The sequence below is a fragment of the Curcuma longa genome, chromosome 11 (assembly GCF_044706935.1).
Source record: "Curcuma longa cultivar G26 ecotype Majalengka, Jawa Barat chromosome 11, ITB_CL_G26_1.1, whole genome shotgun sequence".
Taxonomy (NCBI): Eukaryota; Viridiplantae; Streptophyta; class Magnoliopsida; order Zingiberales; family Zingiberaceae; genus Curcuma; species Curcuma longa.
Genome location: NC_133871.1, coordinates 17,808,235 through 17,824,370, shown reverse-complemented (window position 1 = coordinate 17,824,370; position 16,136 = coordinate 17,808,235). Strand labels below are relative to the sequence as shown.

Genomic DNA, 16,136 nt, shown 5'->3' with positions numbered 1-16,136 from the left:
CTATTGGGCATTATAATCTGATGAAGGTCCTTTTTTTTCTTGCAACAACGAATAATGAAATCTATTGGAATCATTTTATGTTTTGCTTCTGTATGTTACTTTCTCTAGTCCAATAAACATTATCATTGTAGTTTAATTTTTTCAATAGTATACTTGTCTTACAGCAAAGGAGGCAGTTGGAACAAATGACAACCCTTATGGGGAATGGTCAGTAACAAGGTTGCGTTCTGCTGCAAAGGGCACAACTAATGTTGAGAGTCCAAATCTTGGAATTGGACCAAAAGGGGGCCTTGGAGAACAAGGGGATTCTGTATCTCGGCAGCTGATTCTCACTAAACTTGCAATTATTGAAAGACGCCCAGATAACTATGAGGTTTTATGGCATTGAACTATTTGACACAGTGTCTTGCCAACTTATATATCTGCAATGAAATAGTTCCTTGTTTAATCTGGAAGCTAAGTTTAAAAACATATGTATGCAGGTGTTATGCGGATCCTTTCTGCATAACACAAATGTAGTATGTGTGCACATACGTGGGAGCATATTCAGTCCATATTGTAAAACAACTTATAAAATCCATAATCAGCATTGTATTTGTATGCCAATTCAATCAATTGGGAAATCTCCCTAAAGTCCCTTATTTTTGGTTTTGCCTGAAAAGACTTTTTCCCCATAAATTACCCACCTAGACCCCCTTTTCTAAAATCTCATCAGTCCATCCCTTTTATGGAACCAAGCTTTTATGCGCCCAAAAGAAAAGGGAAAGGAAAAACATGATGCATCTTATGATTATTTAGGGCCTCTGATTCAATTTCTAGAATTAAAGTATAGATAATGATGTGTAAATTTCAGTAGGGATGACAAATAGTCACAAGGTACACTAAGGATACCAAATCTTGCTTGAGCACCAAAAGATGATATTTAATTTTAGGATGCACTACCTTTTTGTTTTTCCTTTTTTTGATAGTCAATCAAGTTTTTGCTAAAAAATAATTCTGAACAAGGGTTAGGGGGAGGGCATTGAAGGTATCTTAGAATAAGGGTCCAACAAGATAATTTATGCAAAATGGTTATTCTCGGTGCAAAAATGAAAAATTGATCTTTTTTAGGACAATCAACGCTTCATTTGGCTATGGGTCTATGGTTGTTTGCCATTACATATAATGTAACATGAGTAAGGACAATTATCTTCCTTAGATGAATTCTATGTACATACTAGATAGCCAACAAAAAGTCAAATCAAACAAAACAATGATTTGATTTTGTCTGGTTCTATTCAATCTGGTTTAGATGTACTGGAATTGCATTTGTTTGAGTTGCTGCATAGTGGACTACCTGCAATGCATATACCCCACCTTCAATAGCCAAATGCATATGGATATCTCCTATTTCATACATAGTTATGGGTCTGCCTGGAATGCTTCTTAAAACCATCTATATACCTAGTATGGTAGCTAGAATTCCTTGTTTGAACTATTTGTCTGGATTACAATATTAGCAAATTTGGATTTTGCAGGCTGTCATTATTCGTCCTCTTTCTGCTGTAAGTTCTCTTGTTCGGTTTTGTGAAGAACCACAGATGTTTGCAGTTGAGTTCAGTGATGGATGTCCTGTTCATGTAAGTAATCTAGTTTGATTGTGTGTTAGAAACTGTAGTTTTACAAACATATATGTTTTTTTTTTTGTAATTGTCTCATATGCTACTTAAATTAGGTCTATGCAAGCACTTCTCGCGACAGCTTACTGGCAGCATTGCGTGATGTTCTGCAGTCAGAGGTTTGTGGAGTTATTTTTCCACCCAAGTCCTAATTTTTGTCTAATGTGAAAGGATTCTGAAGCTATCAGCTTGCTTTCTTTGTTTTTAGTCTCTCCACCATGTATCTAGTTTGATCATCTCTTACTAGTTGATCTCTAAATCTAAGAAAGGAGATTCTACGACATAAATCTGATTGATTCTCATCATGCAGAGCCAGAGTCCAGTTCCTATATTGCCAAGATTGACCATGCCTGGCCACCGTATAGATCCTCCTTGTGCTAGTTTTTATCTTCAGACAAGTCAGCTTCCTCTTCGTCAATGGAATCCTGCTTCTGATATGGAAACTGCATCCATGCACTTGAAACATTTGGCTGCAGCTGCAAAAGATGCTGTTGGTGAAGCAGGTACAATCCCTGGCTCAAGAGCAAGGTTATGGCGCAGAATAAGGGAGTTTAATGCTTGTATAGCATATAGTGGAGTGCCTCCTAATCTTGAAGTGCCTGAGGTAGTCTTAATGGCATTGATCACAATGCTTCCAGCAACACCAACCCTTCCTCCGGATGCTCCTCCACTTCCACCTCCGTCTCCCAAAGCAGCAGCTACAATCATTGGGTTCATTGCATGCTTACGAAGGATACTTGTATCTAGAGCTGCAGCATCTCATCTTATATCATTTCCTGCTGCAGTTGCAAGAATAATGGGTTTACTAAGAAATGGCTCAGAAGGTGTAGCAGCTGAAGCAGCTGGATTGGTATCAATGCTTATAGGAGGTGGTCCTGGTGATTCCAGTATATTGGTCGACTCAAAAGGAGAGACACATGCCACTTATATGCATACTAAGTCTGTCTTATTCGCACATCAAAATTCTGTGACTGTTCTTGTAAATAGATTAAAACCTGCATCTGTCTCTCCGTTGTTCTCCATGTCAGTTGTGGAAGTTCTTGAAGCTATGCTTTGTGAACCACAAGGTGAAACGACTCAGCACACTACTTTTGTTGAGTTGCTACGTCAGGTTGCAGGTTTACGTCGTCGCTTGTTTGCATTATTTGGGCACCCTGCGGAAAGTGTGAGAGAGACAGTAGCTGTCATCATGCGAACTATAGCAGAGGAGGATGCAATTGCAGCAGAATCTATGCGTGATGCTGCCTTAAGAGATGGTGCTCTTTTGAGGCACTTGCTGCATGCTTTTTTTCTTGTTACTAGGGAGCGGCGTGATGTTAGTCGACAACTTGTAGCACTTTGGGCAGATTCTTATCAACCCGCTCTTGATTTGCTTTCAAGAGTTATTCCTCCTGGGCTTGTTGCTTATTTGCACACACGAATAGATTCTGCTTCTGACGATCAGAACCAATTAAACGAAGAAGTACCTTTGACGAAGAGAAGACAAAGGCGCATATTTCAGCATGGGAAATCTAATTTTGGAGGAGCTATTATGCCTCAGGAACCTGGGATGCATTCTTTTCAAAATATTCAAGATGGCAATTCAACTAATGCTTCAGTGGTGACACAAATTAATCTGAAACCTTTCCAAGAATCAAACTTGGGACAGTATTTGGTTTCTCCATTTGCTAACCCTGGCGTAAGCCATCCCACTGAACTCACATATGGGGTTCAGCATAATGCTGCTTCGGGGATCGTTGATGTTGATCATGTTTGTCAAGTACCTACAACACAAAAGATAGATCTGAATGCTTCTATTTCTGTTGATTCTGCAAACTCTGTTGGTTTCATGAATCCTGAATTTGCTGCCCCAGCACAGGTAGTCGTAGAAAACACACCTGTTGGATCAGGTAGGCTGTTATGCAATTGGTATGGATTCTGGAGAGCATTTGGTCTAGATCACAATCGTGCTGATCTAATATGGAATGAACGGACTAGACAAGAGCTTCGTGAGGCTTTGCAAGCAGAAGTTCATAAACTGGATGTTGAAAAGGAGCGAACAGAGGATATTCTTCCTGAAGGTGCTATTCTTGAAGTCAATAATGGACAGGATAATGCACCTAAGATTTCATGGAATTATGCAGAATTTTTAGTGAGCTACCCCAGCTTATCAAAAGAAGTCTGTGTTGGACAGTATTATCTGCGTTTGCTGCTTGAAAGTGGAAGCAGCTGTGGAGCACAAGACTTTCCTTTGCGTGACCCTGTTGCCTTTTTCAGAGCATTGTACCATCGTTTCTTATGTGATGCAGACACTGGGCTTATCGTTGATGGTGCTATTCCTGATGAGTTGGGATCATCAGATGACTGGTGTGATATGGGAAGATTAGATGGTTTTGGTGGAGGAGGAGGTTCTGCTGTACGAGAGCTTTGTGCAAGGGCAATGTGCATTGTGTATGAACAACATTACAAAACCATCGGGCATTTTGATGGTACAGCTCACATTACTGTCCTGTTGGACCGAACAGATGATCGAGCATTGAGGCACCGATTACAGTTACTTTTAAAGGTGGTTTCACTAACTCAAGAACACTGTTACTGTACTATTTTTTGTCATCAACGAATTTGCTTCCTTAGTTTTTATAATCCATTATTCTAGATATTATTGTAGAAGAAAAAAACGAAAGTTCTTTGACATCCAAGATCCATCAGTTTTGCAGCTTCCATTAATAGTGTGGCATTCATATTTGTTGGCCTTACTGGAATGATAATTGAACAGGTTTGCATAGCTTAACTATTTGCTCTACTTGTCTTCTTTTGGAAAAGGATAATGTGTTTTAAGTTTTTATGTAATATTCCTTCGAAACTGAAAAAAAGTTGACAATGTATGTATATAAGTTCATAATAGTGGGCAGACTGCTATAGCATTGGGCTATAATTGGAAAGTGTGTATTTGGTTCATAATAGTGGACAGACTATTATAGCATTGGGGTATAGCAGGAAAGTAGTATAATTGTTCTGTGGATTTCCTTCTACAGGCCGGAGTCTAAACAAAATTTAAACCTGGTTAGAAAGCCCACTCGTGCAAATAACAAAGAAACACTTGCATTCTTACAAGAACAAAACAGAAAAATCATATGTTTTGCTAGTCGCTTGACATTCATATGAATAGATACAGACAAAACAAACATAACCTGGAAAGCAAGTTACATAGCATGTTAAATGCTACTTCTGAAAAGAAATGTTAATCTTTCAGCACCCACTAGCTCCTGCCCTGTAGAACCTAAACTAAAAAAACTCAATAGGATTCTAAGTATAAGTTCATAAACAAAACTGAGTAACCCATCAAATTCCAAAATATCTTAACATCAGATTCATATCATATAAGAAAGATGATTCCGATGTAGAATATCCACATAGGATCTTCTATAGTTGTACTGCCCAATGTGTATTTTAAAATTTCTTTAATAAAGAATAGAAACTAATTTCCCAGTGAGGTCTCAACTAGGAACTACAACAGTTTGTAGAGTTCGAAGGAAGCTAGATTGCAATACACTAGTAATGAAAAAAATCATTTAAATATTAAAATGAGTATTGAGAAAATCAATAAAACGAGACTAGTGCAGTTTAACATCTATCACTTGTGCCATTTTGTAACCTGAAAAAATTGTTGAACAAGTACACAACCAAGAGTTAATAGCACATCTATGGCTACTTGGTCTTTGGTCAAGTCATGAAAGCAATTCCAACATTTGAAGGTGGTCTAATCATGCCCAACAAACACATGATATGATGGGGTATGTTTGCTAATGATCAATCGAGTTAGAACAACTATGGCATCTAATTATGTCAATTGGCCCCTAGGCAAACTAATAAATTTTGACCATATCTGCTGGTGTAATACAAAGTTTCAAATAATGGTGAAGGCATATATGGGGACAAAATTCTATGTATTTGTTACCAATTATTTTGATAAAATAATTAGCATATGTTTAGAAAAATATTTTTAAATTTACTTCTATAAGATTACTTAACCTTAACAATATATATGTTTTATTATTATTATTATTTTTCTAATTAGATATAGTTTGTTTTAGTTTGCTTAAGCAATCTACATAAATAAACTTATACATCTATCTCATACAAATTCTAATTAATCAATCTCAAAATCACTATAAAAATAGGCATGTTAAAATGAAAGTGTTTAATGCTTGCAACTATATCTGACAATATATTGTTAATAAAAAATGATTACAATTTACAAGTATTGCTTTTCTTTAAGAGATAGCTTGCTAACAAAATATTTCCATTGTACTTGTACCTAAAGTGTTTAATGCTTGCAATTATATCAAACAATATATTGCTGATTAAAAAGATTACAAGTATTGCTTACCTCTAAGAGAGAATTTGCTAAAAAATAATCCCATTATACTCCTACTTAATTGCTCATTGCATGCCTCATTCTTTTTTGTCATCTCTTTTTGTATCATGGTTAGTGGCAAATTTAATCAAACTTTTTTTGTTTGATTAAATTTAACTCAATCAATTTGATTTGGACTCATTTGTTAATCAATTGCATATGCAGCCATACATATTGCATATGGGTCCTTACACAAAACATTGCTGCTATTGTATATGCAATGTGCAATGTGGTTCTTCACTGTGGCCAATTGTATCACTTCCATGACAATGAGTAACAATATTATTGCAGGGATGGGTAAAGAATCAGACTACCTTCTGCTGGAAAGAATTCTACCAGAAGGCAATCCTTGGACCAAATATGCTGTTATCTATCTGTATCCCAATGCTACACTAGTTTGTTGTTATGGACTAAGAATTCCTGTTTTTATACTTAAATTGTCAGCTTCTTGGGGTTTTTTTTGTATTTGTGCCACACTTTGTCCTTTCCAAGTTTCTTTTGCTTGGGAAAGCAATGAAATATTGATTTTAATTCTCGTTTTATTATGTTTTAATGAAATGAGACAATGATGAAATGAATGAAATAAACTGAAAGAGTAGCTCGCCTGTTTAGTGGAAGTCTCCACTGATACATGGAGATTGGGTTGCATCAAATTACTGAAAAATGGTCCAACTCAAATCATCCTCAATGCGTTTGGGCTACCCGTGACTAGTTGTGCTGGTATTTCATTAGAGTTGTGCATTATATGCAGTAGTCATTAATATGATCTGTGATGCTTGTTCTTGTACTCATACTAGGTTTTGAAAGCTAATAGGACTGAAGCTTCTAGCTCTCATGTTTGTGAAATTTGTCCTTTCTCTGAATGCTATTTTCTGAGTATATTTGACCTACTTTTAGCTTTTCCTGCAGGTCTTAATGAAGGATCTATCAAATGTGGAAGCATGTGTTCTAGTGGGTGGTTGTGTCTTAGCTGTTGATCTCCTAACTGCAGCTCATGAAGCTTCTGAGAGGACTTCTATCCCTTTGCAATCCAATCTGATTGCTGCTACTGCTTTTATGGAACCTCTTAAGGAATGGATGTTTATCGACAAGGATGGAGCAAAAGTAGGGCCAATGGAGAAAGATGCAATCAGAAGGTTTTGGTCCAAGAAAAATATTGATTGGACTACCAAGTGCTGGGCTTCTGGCATGGCTGACTGGAAACGTTTGCGTGACATTCGAGAACTGCGTTGGGCACTTGCTGTTCGGGTTCCTGTTTTAACTCCAATTCAGGCAAGTAATTCTATTTTGCACATGAGAATTAATGGTTAAGATTCTTGTTTAAACTAACACATCTTGAAACTGTATAGAAGCATTGTGAACCTTGAACTGTGATATTTTCGTCTACATGTTGCAGGCAATGCCAATTCTTCTGGTTTTTTCATGTATGATTTGTGATGAATATGCTGTTTGATGCTTACCAAACTAAGTAGTTTATTTGCATCTGCACCTCTTATTTCTTGATATTTATTACATGCAAATTCTGTTTGTGTTGGCATATTGTGTTTGTCACCATTCAGAATTGGCATTTAATGTTTCAATTTTATCCTGATCCTCCTATTATCTATTCCAGCCCATATATATAGTGAAGTGACTTATTGTTATATGCAAATGGTTGTTGTTTGTTTCTAAAATACCTTAGAGTTTGGCATGTTTCTAGCAAAATGTCTGAAGGACAAATCTTCAACCTGTTGCAATTTTACAACTTAGAGACAATTTATTGGTGGGAAATAAATTCATCTTGATGACGATATATAGTTTGCTGAAATTTTCTTTATGTTCAGGTGGGAGAGGCTGCTTTAGCTATATTGCACAGTATGGTATCTGCGCGATCTGATCTTGATGATGCTGGAGAGATTGTGACCCCAACACCAAGGGTGAAGCGAATTTTGTCTAGTCCTCGATGCCTTCCACACATTGCTCAGGTAATTTCTTAATGCCAGATAGCCAGGCACCACATAGACACTGGTTTTGTTCATTATCTTTTAATGACATTCTGTGTTAGTCATTCATACTTTTAATTGATTCCTCACTGAACTAATAAAATTAGAAATAAAAAAAATCAAAGTCAGAAACCCAATAAAGCAAAATCAGAAATGCTATCTACAACTCCCACCTAACTTACACCAATTACTAATTACCTTACTGTAGAGATGGAGACAAAAAGCTTATAAAGGTTAGAGGGAGTAAATCTAATCTGGAAACCAATTTATGAAGAAAGGTTGGGTCATTTACAAGCTCAACTTACCTTAACAATTTTCCTTTGTTTTTTTCCTACCAAAGAGTTCCACTTAATTTCTTTCTATCAGCACACTAACCAAAACTCTTTGACTGTTTGAGAATCTTTAATGACCAAATTCTTGATTATTGGATAATCTTTCTTCCCTTTTTGTTTCTATTCAAAGCTTCAAGTAAGGCAAAGTGATTGGTGTAGGTCATCAGAATAAATGACTACATTAATATCTGCATAGTGTTCCTTCTTATGTTTTCATGTCTGTTTCATCATATATTCAGATGTTTCATAGGATAGGACATTTTTTTCTTAAGTTTGTAAAACAAATATTTCTTGGCCTTTTAAGTCTAGTGTTCTTAGAGATTGAGTTGCATTGAGTTTTTCTGTTTTCCTATCTGATAAATATATGTATATATATATATCTGATGGATATGTTTGAAGTTTAAAACTAGAGTAGCTGTGTAAATACATACATATTTAAAATATGTGATTGATTAGGTGGGATCAGATAAATTATCATATGTAGTTAAAGTGACATCTTTGTTTATCCCCATCACTGGAAGTGGTTTAATTATTCTCTTCTTTAATCATGTGTTATGTGCTATAATACTTTTCTTATACAAGGATGTTTACTTGAGTCTATTAACTGTTTGATTGTAAATATTTGTTTTCTCAAATCTGCTACATAAGCTAGCCATAAGCAAAAATTCATTTGTTTGAGAAATAAAATTTCAAGAACACTTTTCTTGTTCAGGATCCATTTGGTTTAGCACAAAATTCACTCAAAAGATTATCCAAGTTTGGTAAATTACCTGACTTTAAGTGAAAATGCCATTTAGTAGAAGCCTTGACTTTAAGTTGACAACTATTTTCTTTACCAGTTGCACTTCTGGGGCATCATTTTGTTATTTTCTTATTAGTTTTGTAGTTTTCAGGAAGCTAGGTCTAGTTTTCCAAGAGTATGTAATTAAGTTTCTAACCACTTATCTAGACTCTTTTAATATGTAGAGGTTTTAAAAATATCAGGTTAAGGCAAACTGTCAAACTTGGGCAATTAGTTCCTTATTTAATGCATTGTTTTACAAAAAGCCTTATAATAAGATGTTGTGGTCGCTCATGGTTGCAAAGGTTTGTATAATTGTATTAGCTAAACCAATTTCTGGCTTGTTAAAATACCAACTCACGTCTTGAGTTAGTATTGATATAATTAACCTAGTTTTGCTAGATAGAGAAACAAGAGGCATGCTATATGTGCTTCTTTGGTCAACATGGAAATTTTCTTTTATAGGGATTGGGTTAGTTGGTTACACACTATATGTATGTGTTTATGATTTAGTGTTTCTTAAATTCATATACCAATTGTCTTTTATATAATTACAAATTGCTTGTGGTACAGCTAACCTTACTTTATGTACGGAGTGTTGGGTTGTTAGAACAAACACTTCAAAAAATTTAGTATAGCAGTTATGAGAATGTTAAGAATATGCAGAGTTATTAGAAAGGATATAGTAAATCATGTCAAGCTCTAGTAATTAGATAAAAAAGGCAGAATTAGTTGTGATTGTGTGGACATGTTCAAAGGCGATTGATTCTATAGTTAGAAAAGTTGAATCCCTTAGAATGAAGGCGTAGGAGGTAGAGGAAGTTCAAGCAAAATGTTAGTCAAAATACAATACCAAATTATTATATTGATTTAAATATTACTAGTGAGATAGCCTTGAATAGAGGACAATGGAGGGACAAGAATAATACAGCTATCCCCAAATTGTTGGGATAAACTATTAAACACAACTTGATGTTTAATTGCTAAAAATGATTAATTTAATTTCCAGTGTTAAATGTATGTTTTATTTAGATTGCTTGATTACATTAATTATTTTTAGTATATTATATAGTAGATACACACTCACAATTTTTTTTACTTGTTCTGTACATTATTGTTGTTATAATATTAGTTCTATCTATCTTATTTCTCTCTTTCTATATAGATACACATCACCCACATAACCACTTAAAAGATCACTCTGCATAAGTTAACTTGAAACACATTTTCTCCATATGCTTTTATGGATAAAACCTTTATTTCATGGTTCTGTGCTCAGTTTGCAGATGGCTAGATATGATAGTTTGTTTTTGTGGAAGGTATCATTGACTTATGCAAATAAGGATTTACAATTGAACAATGCTGATGTTATTATTATTATTTTTTTTCTGAAATCACTTAGGCTATTCTTATGGGTGAACCAAGCATTGTTGAAGCAGCTGCTTCCTTGCTTAAGGCTATTGTGACTAGAAATCCCAAGGCAATGGTTCGATTATACAGCACTGGTGCCTTTTATTTTGCTCTAGCTTACGCTGGATCAAATCTTCATTCAATTGCACACCTCTTTTCTGTGACGCATATCCACCAAGCATTTCATGGTGGAGAAGAGGCGGCAGTATCCTCATCGTTGCCCCTAGCAAAAAGAAGTGTACTGGGTGGGCTTCTTCCAGAATCCTTGTTATATGTACTGGAGCGAAGTGGACCAGCAGCTTTTGCAGCAGCAATGATATCTGATTCTGATACTCCAGAAATTATATGGACACATAAGATGCGGGCAGAAAACCTAATCCAACAGGTCAACCATATGATCTTCATGTTTATTGTATTACTTTATTTTCTTGACATTGTTTTCTTTGCCTTTCCTCTATGTTTCCAGGTTTTGCAGCATCTTGGAGATTTTCCACAGAAGTTATCACAGCATTGTCATTCTTTGTATGATTATGCCCCTATGCCCCCAGTTACTTACCCAGAATTAAAAGATGAAATGTGGTGCCATCGTTATTACCTCAAAAACTTGTGTGATGAGATTAGATTTCCCAATTGGCCCATTGTTGAGCATATTGAATTTTTGCAATCACTGCTGGCAATGTGGCGTGAGGAATTAACTCGACGTCCAATGGATCTTTCAGAAGAAGCGGCATGCAAAATATTAGAGATCTCCATGGATGACATTGTCATTGATAAGAACAGAAAATCTTTAGAGAGTGCAAATGGTAATTTGAGCACATCAAGTCAGATTGAAAACATAGATGAAGAAAAGCTTAAACGACAATATCGAAAATTAGCAATAAAGTATCATCCTGACAAAAACCCTGAAGGGAGGGAGAAATTTGTTGCTGTGCAAAAGGCTTATGAAAGGTTGCAGGTACTTGGGTTTTACCAGATCTGTCTATATACTTTCTTATAGCTTGTCCATCATATTAGAAGTGCTATAGTAACTCTATTTCAGGAAGTGTTTGTTCTTGAATAGACACAAAAACAAGATTACTGAGATGTTGATGTCTCTGACTTTGTGATGTAGTATTATTCTATTAACAAGAAAAAGTAAAAAAAAAATCATGTTAGAAATTTATGTTCCATAGTTTTTGAAATCTGTATAAGTTGATACTAATAATTGGTATCTTGCCCATGTAATCGTTCTGAGTTTATAAATGAAATATAGGTAGTTGTATGCTTGTATTAGATTGTGTTAATTGAAAAGGTTAAAGCATTTGAATGGATTTCTAATGCAATTGCCCTAGAATTCTAGCTGTGGAATCAATGCAAGAGTGCTGAGAATCAGTGGCTTGAATTATTCTATGATAGGAAGAAGTAACAGATATTTACTTGATGCTTGTAGGCAGCCATGCAAGGATTGCAAGGTCCGCAACTTTGGAGGTTGTTACTTTTGTTGAAAGGACAGTGTATTCTGTACAGACGATATGGTGATGTCTTGGAGCCATTCAAGTACGCTGGTTACCCTATGTTGCTCAATGCTGTTACCATTGATAAGGGTGATAACAATTTCCTCTCATCAGAAAGGGCCCCTCTACTTATTGCAGCTTCTGAGCTGGTTTGGCTGACGTAATTTATCTAATTCTCTGTGCCTTTTATTCTCATCTACATCTATCTTCTTCTGTTTTTTGCTCTTAATATTATTTCAATCTGAACATCAGGTGTGCATCATCTTCACTAAATGGTGAAGAGCTCATCAGAGATGGTGGTATTCCCCTCTTAGCAACCCTTCTTTCCCGTTGCATGTGTATTGTTCAACCCACAACACCTGCAAATGAACCTTCTGCCATCATTGTTACAAATATAATGCAAACCTTTTCTGTCGTGAGTCAGTTTGAAATGGCAAAGGCTGAAATGCTTAAAGTTGGAGGTGTTATACAAGATATCGTGCACAGTAGTGAATTAGAATTTGCTTCAGCAGCTGTCGATGCAGCTCTCCAGACTTCAGCTCATTTATGTGCATCATCTAGATCACAGGATGCTTTACTTTCTGCTGGCCTATTGTGGTATTATTTCATTCAAAGTTTCTTCTATTCATTTCATTGAATTAGTGGAAGTAATGTTAATATTTTAAATTTGTCCAATTTCATTCTCAGAATGAGTTGATGAGTTATTGACACCCCATGAAGTAAGATTTAGTGGTAGCAATATATTTTTATTTTAATTCATGGAATCAATTCTTCAATTTTTCAGGTATCTATTACCACTTCTTCTACAGTATGATTCCACAGCAGAAGAGAATGCTTTGAACGAGGCTCATGGTGTTGGTTCTAGTATTCAGATTGCTAAAAATAGCCATGCAGTACTCGCAAGTCAGGCCTTATCGAAACTATGCGGTGTTTCTGAAGATGGAGTGCCAACCCCATATAATGATTTAGCTGCTAGTGCACTCAAGGGTTTACTTACACCTAAGCTCGCTAACATGCTTAAAAGTCAGGAACCTAGGGATCTCCTGACAAATTTAAATGCAAATTTGGAAACTCCAGAGGTAAATTTTCATAACCCTCTAACTTTCTTTGCAATCTGTGATCCTAATACAAGAGTATCTAGTAATTTGTTCCACAACTTTTTACAATATTTTTCATTGAAGAATTTGTTACTATGAAATATTTGCTCTCTTATATTGTTGAAAATGTATTCAATCTAATAATCATTGATAGTGTTGTCAATATTGAGCGAAGCTGACTTCTGCTCAAACTCTAGTTCTGTATGAGATAGTGTAGGGAGTTTTCAAGTGCTTATGCAAGGGAGCACACCCTCCAAACTGAGTTGCCAGTTTTGGGGGCAAGTCATTCTAGGCTGGATTATGCTTCTCCCTCATCAACATGGTATCTTGCCTACAGTTGGTTTACTCAAGAAGTAAGTGCATGTTGCACATCTAGTGTAATTGACCTCGGCTCAAACTTTAATCTCACATGGATTAGGTGTTTCTTGCTATATATATATATATCAGCGCGAATCTCCCTCATCAACCATGGTAGGTGCCAAGTCAGTTTATTTTTAATTTTTTTTCTTTTATCTTCGTTTGTTGCTTTCTTGTGGCGTGACTTTTTCCCTATCTCCCGAATTAAGTTTTGAGCCACCGCGACACCTTTCCTCAATTGTGTAGGGTCCAAAAGGATGTTCGTATCTCCACAATGGCATGATATTGTCCACTTTGGGCCTAAGCCCTCATGACTTTGTTTTTGGGCTCTCCCCAAAAGGTCTCATGCCAATGGAGATACTTTCCATCCTTTTAAGCCCATGATCTTTCCCATGTGTTTTAGATGTGAGACTATGTTTGCACCTTTGCAACCCAACAATCCCCCCCTCAAACAAAGGACCACAGGTCCCCCTCAAACGGAAAGCCTCCATTTGATGTCCACTGCGACACCTTTAGGACTTCCTCGATTGTCGCGACGTCGTCCTCGATGTTCCTCACTCGTCGCGACACCCTACTCACCGTTCCTCGCTCGCCGTGACACCGTCCTCGTCGATCCTCGCTCACTACGACGCCGTCCTCGCCGCAACGCAGTCCTCGCCGTCTTCAACAAGAAAGGAAAAGCATGTACGAAGGAGCTTCTTAATTATTGGTGTCTTGGTGAGGAACAACGTCTCGGCAAGGAATGGCGAGACCCGTTTGTGCAAAAGATGACATCGTAGCGAGGACGGCTTCACGGTGAGCGAGGACGGCATCGTGGCGAGTGAGGAACAATGAGGAAGGCATTGTGGCGATCGAGGAACGGCGTTGCGACGACTCAAAATGTAATTTGGGAGAGGGAAAAAATCGCACTAAAGAGGAAAAGAAAGCAACAAACGAAGATAAAAGTAAAAAATTAACTTGGCACCTGCCACGGTGGTAGGTGTGCACAAGAAGGTGAGTAGTGTATCAACGCTATATATATATATCAAACATGTTCTTTGCTTTATATGGATGGTTATTTAGACCCAAATGATGCATCAAAGTGTTGGGTAGTCAGAAAAAATTCAGAGAACAATAATAAGTGTTGGGTTCTAACTATTTGGAATCAACCACATGGATCTTATAATGCCCATATTTTCTAATTATAGTTTTACCAAGCAATATTTGCTATTTCTTCATCCCTCACATCTTTGATTCTAATTCGTTCAGCTTGGTTAACTATATAATATATGCATCTTCAAACATGTCCATACCTTGTAAGTTACACCTTTAAGTTATATATACATCTATAATGTATGTATAATATGTGTATATATTACTTCGACTTTTTAAGTAACATACCTTTTCAATATCCTTTCCTCTGCTATACCGACGTCTTTGTATGTTTGGTTTTATCATTGCCCAACATAAGACAATATAATCAATCATTTGAAACACTTATGAAGCTTGACTTTCCATCCAACTTAATTATTATATATTGTCTTTTCATATCTTCAGTTTTAGTTCTACTTAGATTTAAATATTTAGTTTCTATAGCTTCTCATGTTTAAATGATCCCACAAAATAAATTGTATGGATTGATTCAAGGTTATTCCAGCAACTTGTATTATTTTTGCCTCATTATTGAGTTAAAAATGGATGGATAAAGTCTCTCTAGCCAAAATCAAATAGTTGGGGCTTATCAATTGTCATAAGTTTTGCTTCCTTCGATTGGCTTGAGGCAATAGTTTGACTGGGTAGATTGTGTCTAAATGAATAGTTTCAGGACAGGGAGTCACTAGTTTGCTTGGCATGCTGGGGACTAAACTAATAGAAAGGTCATAGATTCTACTGTTATATTAGCATTAGGACAGGGAGACACTAACCGATCCAAGGAAATATTGAAAGTTTGGTGAGTAAACTATCTCAGACTCACCATACCCGACATCTCATTGTTATTGTGATCAACCAATTTTAAAAGAACCCACATCATGACTATTGCATAACAACCCTAAGAATCCAGAAAGCTATTTTGTTTCGTGATTGAGGTTATCTCTACATCTGGATATCGTTTTTTGGGAGGTAATCCAATTTCTTACAGGAGCAAGAAATAAATTGTTGTTGCTAGATCGAGTGCAAAGTTCAGAGTATAGAGGCATGACCTTAATAACATGTGAACTTATCTGGTTAAACAATTGACGATGGAGTCATTGTACGCACCTACAAAACCAATGAAACTTTATTTCACCAATTTTGCTCCTATGCACATAACTTGGAACCTAGTGTTTTATGAGAGGATAAAACAATGATTGTCATTTCATCTGAGAAAAGGTGTAGTTAGAGGAAATCACCACTTCATTTGTCAATTTTAAAAGCGCCTAAAGTTGAATACATTTGTAAAAGTTGAGGTTCTACAATATTTTGAAACTAACTTGCGGGGAGCGTCGTTATGCACCAACATGTACACACACACACACACAAGAATGCATGTGTTGATTAATAATACATAGATAGTTAGAAGGGTAGGAGGAGGCTACCTACCTAATAATTCCCCTTTCTTCCTTAACGTTAAACAAAACCACAGCAAACTACCATCCATATAATTTCAGTAA

At 36.2% G+C, this 16,136-nt stretch overlaps 1 protein-coding gene across 1 annotated transcript in view; it reads left to right on the top strand.

Moving 5' to 3' along the window:
- Positions 1–16,136, top strand: part of LOC141838374 (dnaJ homolog subfamily C GRV2-like) — a 28,804-nt gene that overhangs the window by 3,096 nt on the left and 9,572 nt on the right. Inside the window, exons 4-14 of the mRNA XM_074725823.1 lie at positions 165–373; positions 1,518–1,619; positions 1,715–1,777; positions 1,969–4,203; positions 6,964–7,326; positions 7,878–8,018; positions 10,552–10,944; positions 11,026–11,514; positions 11,989–12,212; positions 12,305–12,649; positions 12,837–13,131. Of these exons, the coding sequence (XP_074581924.1) occupies positions 165–373; positions 1,518–1,619; positions 1,715–1,777; positions 1,969–4,203; positions 6,964–7,326; positions 7,878–8,018; positions 10,552–10,944; positions 11,026–11,514; positions 11,989–12,212; positions 12,305–12,649; positions 12,837–13,131 (4,859 nt within the window). The remainder of the gene's footprint in view (positions 1–164; positions 374–1,517; positions 1,620–1,714; positions 1,778–1,968; positions 4,204–6,963; positions 7,327–7,877; positions 8,019–10,551; positions 10,945–11,025; positions 11,515–11,988; positions 12,213–12,304; positions 12,650–12,836; positions 13,132–16,136) is intronic.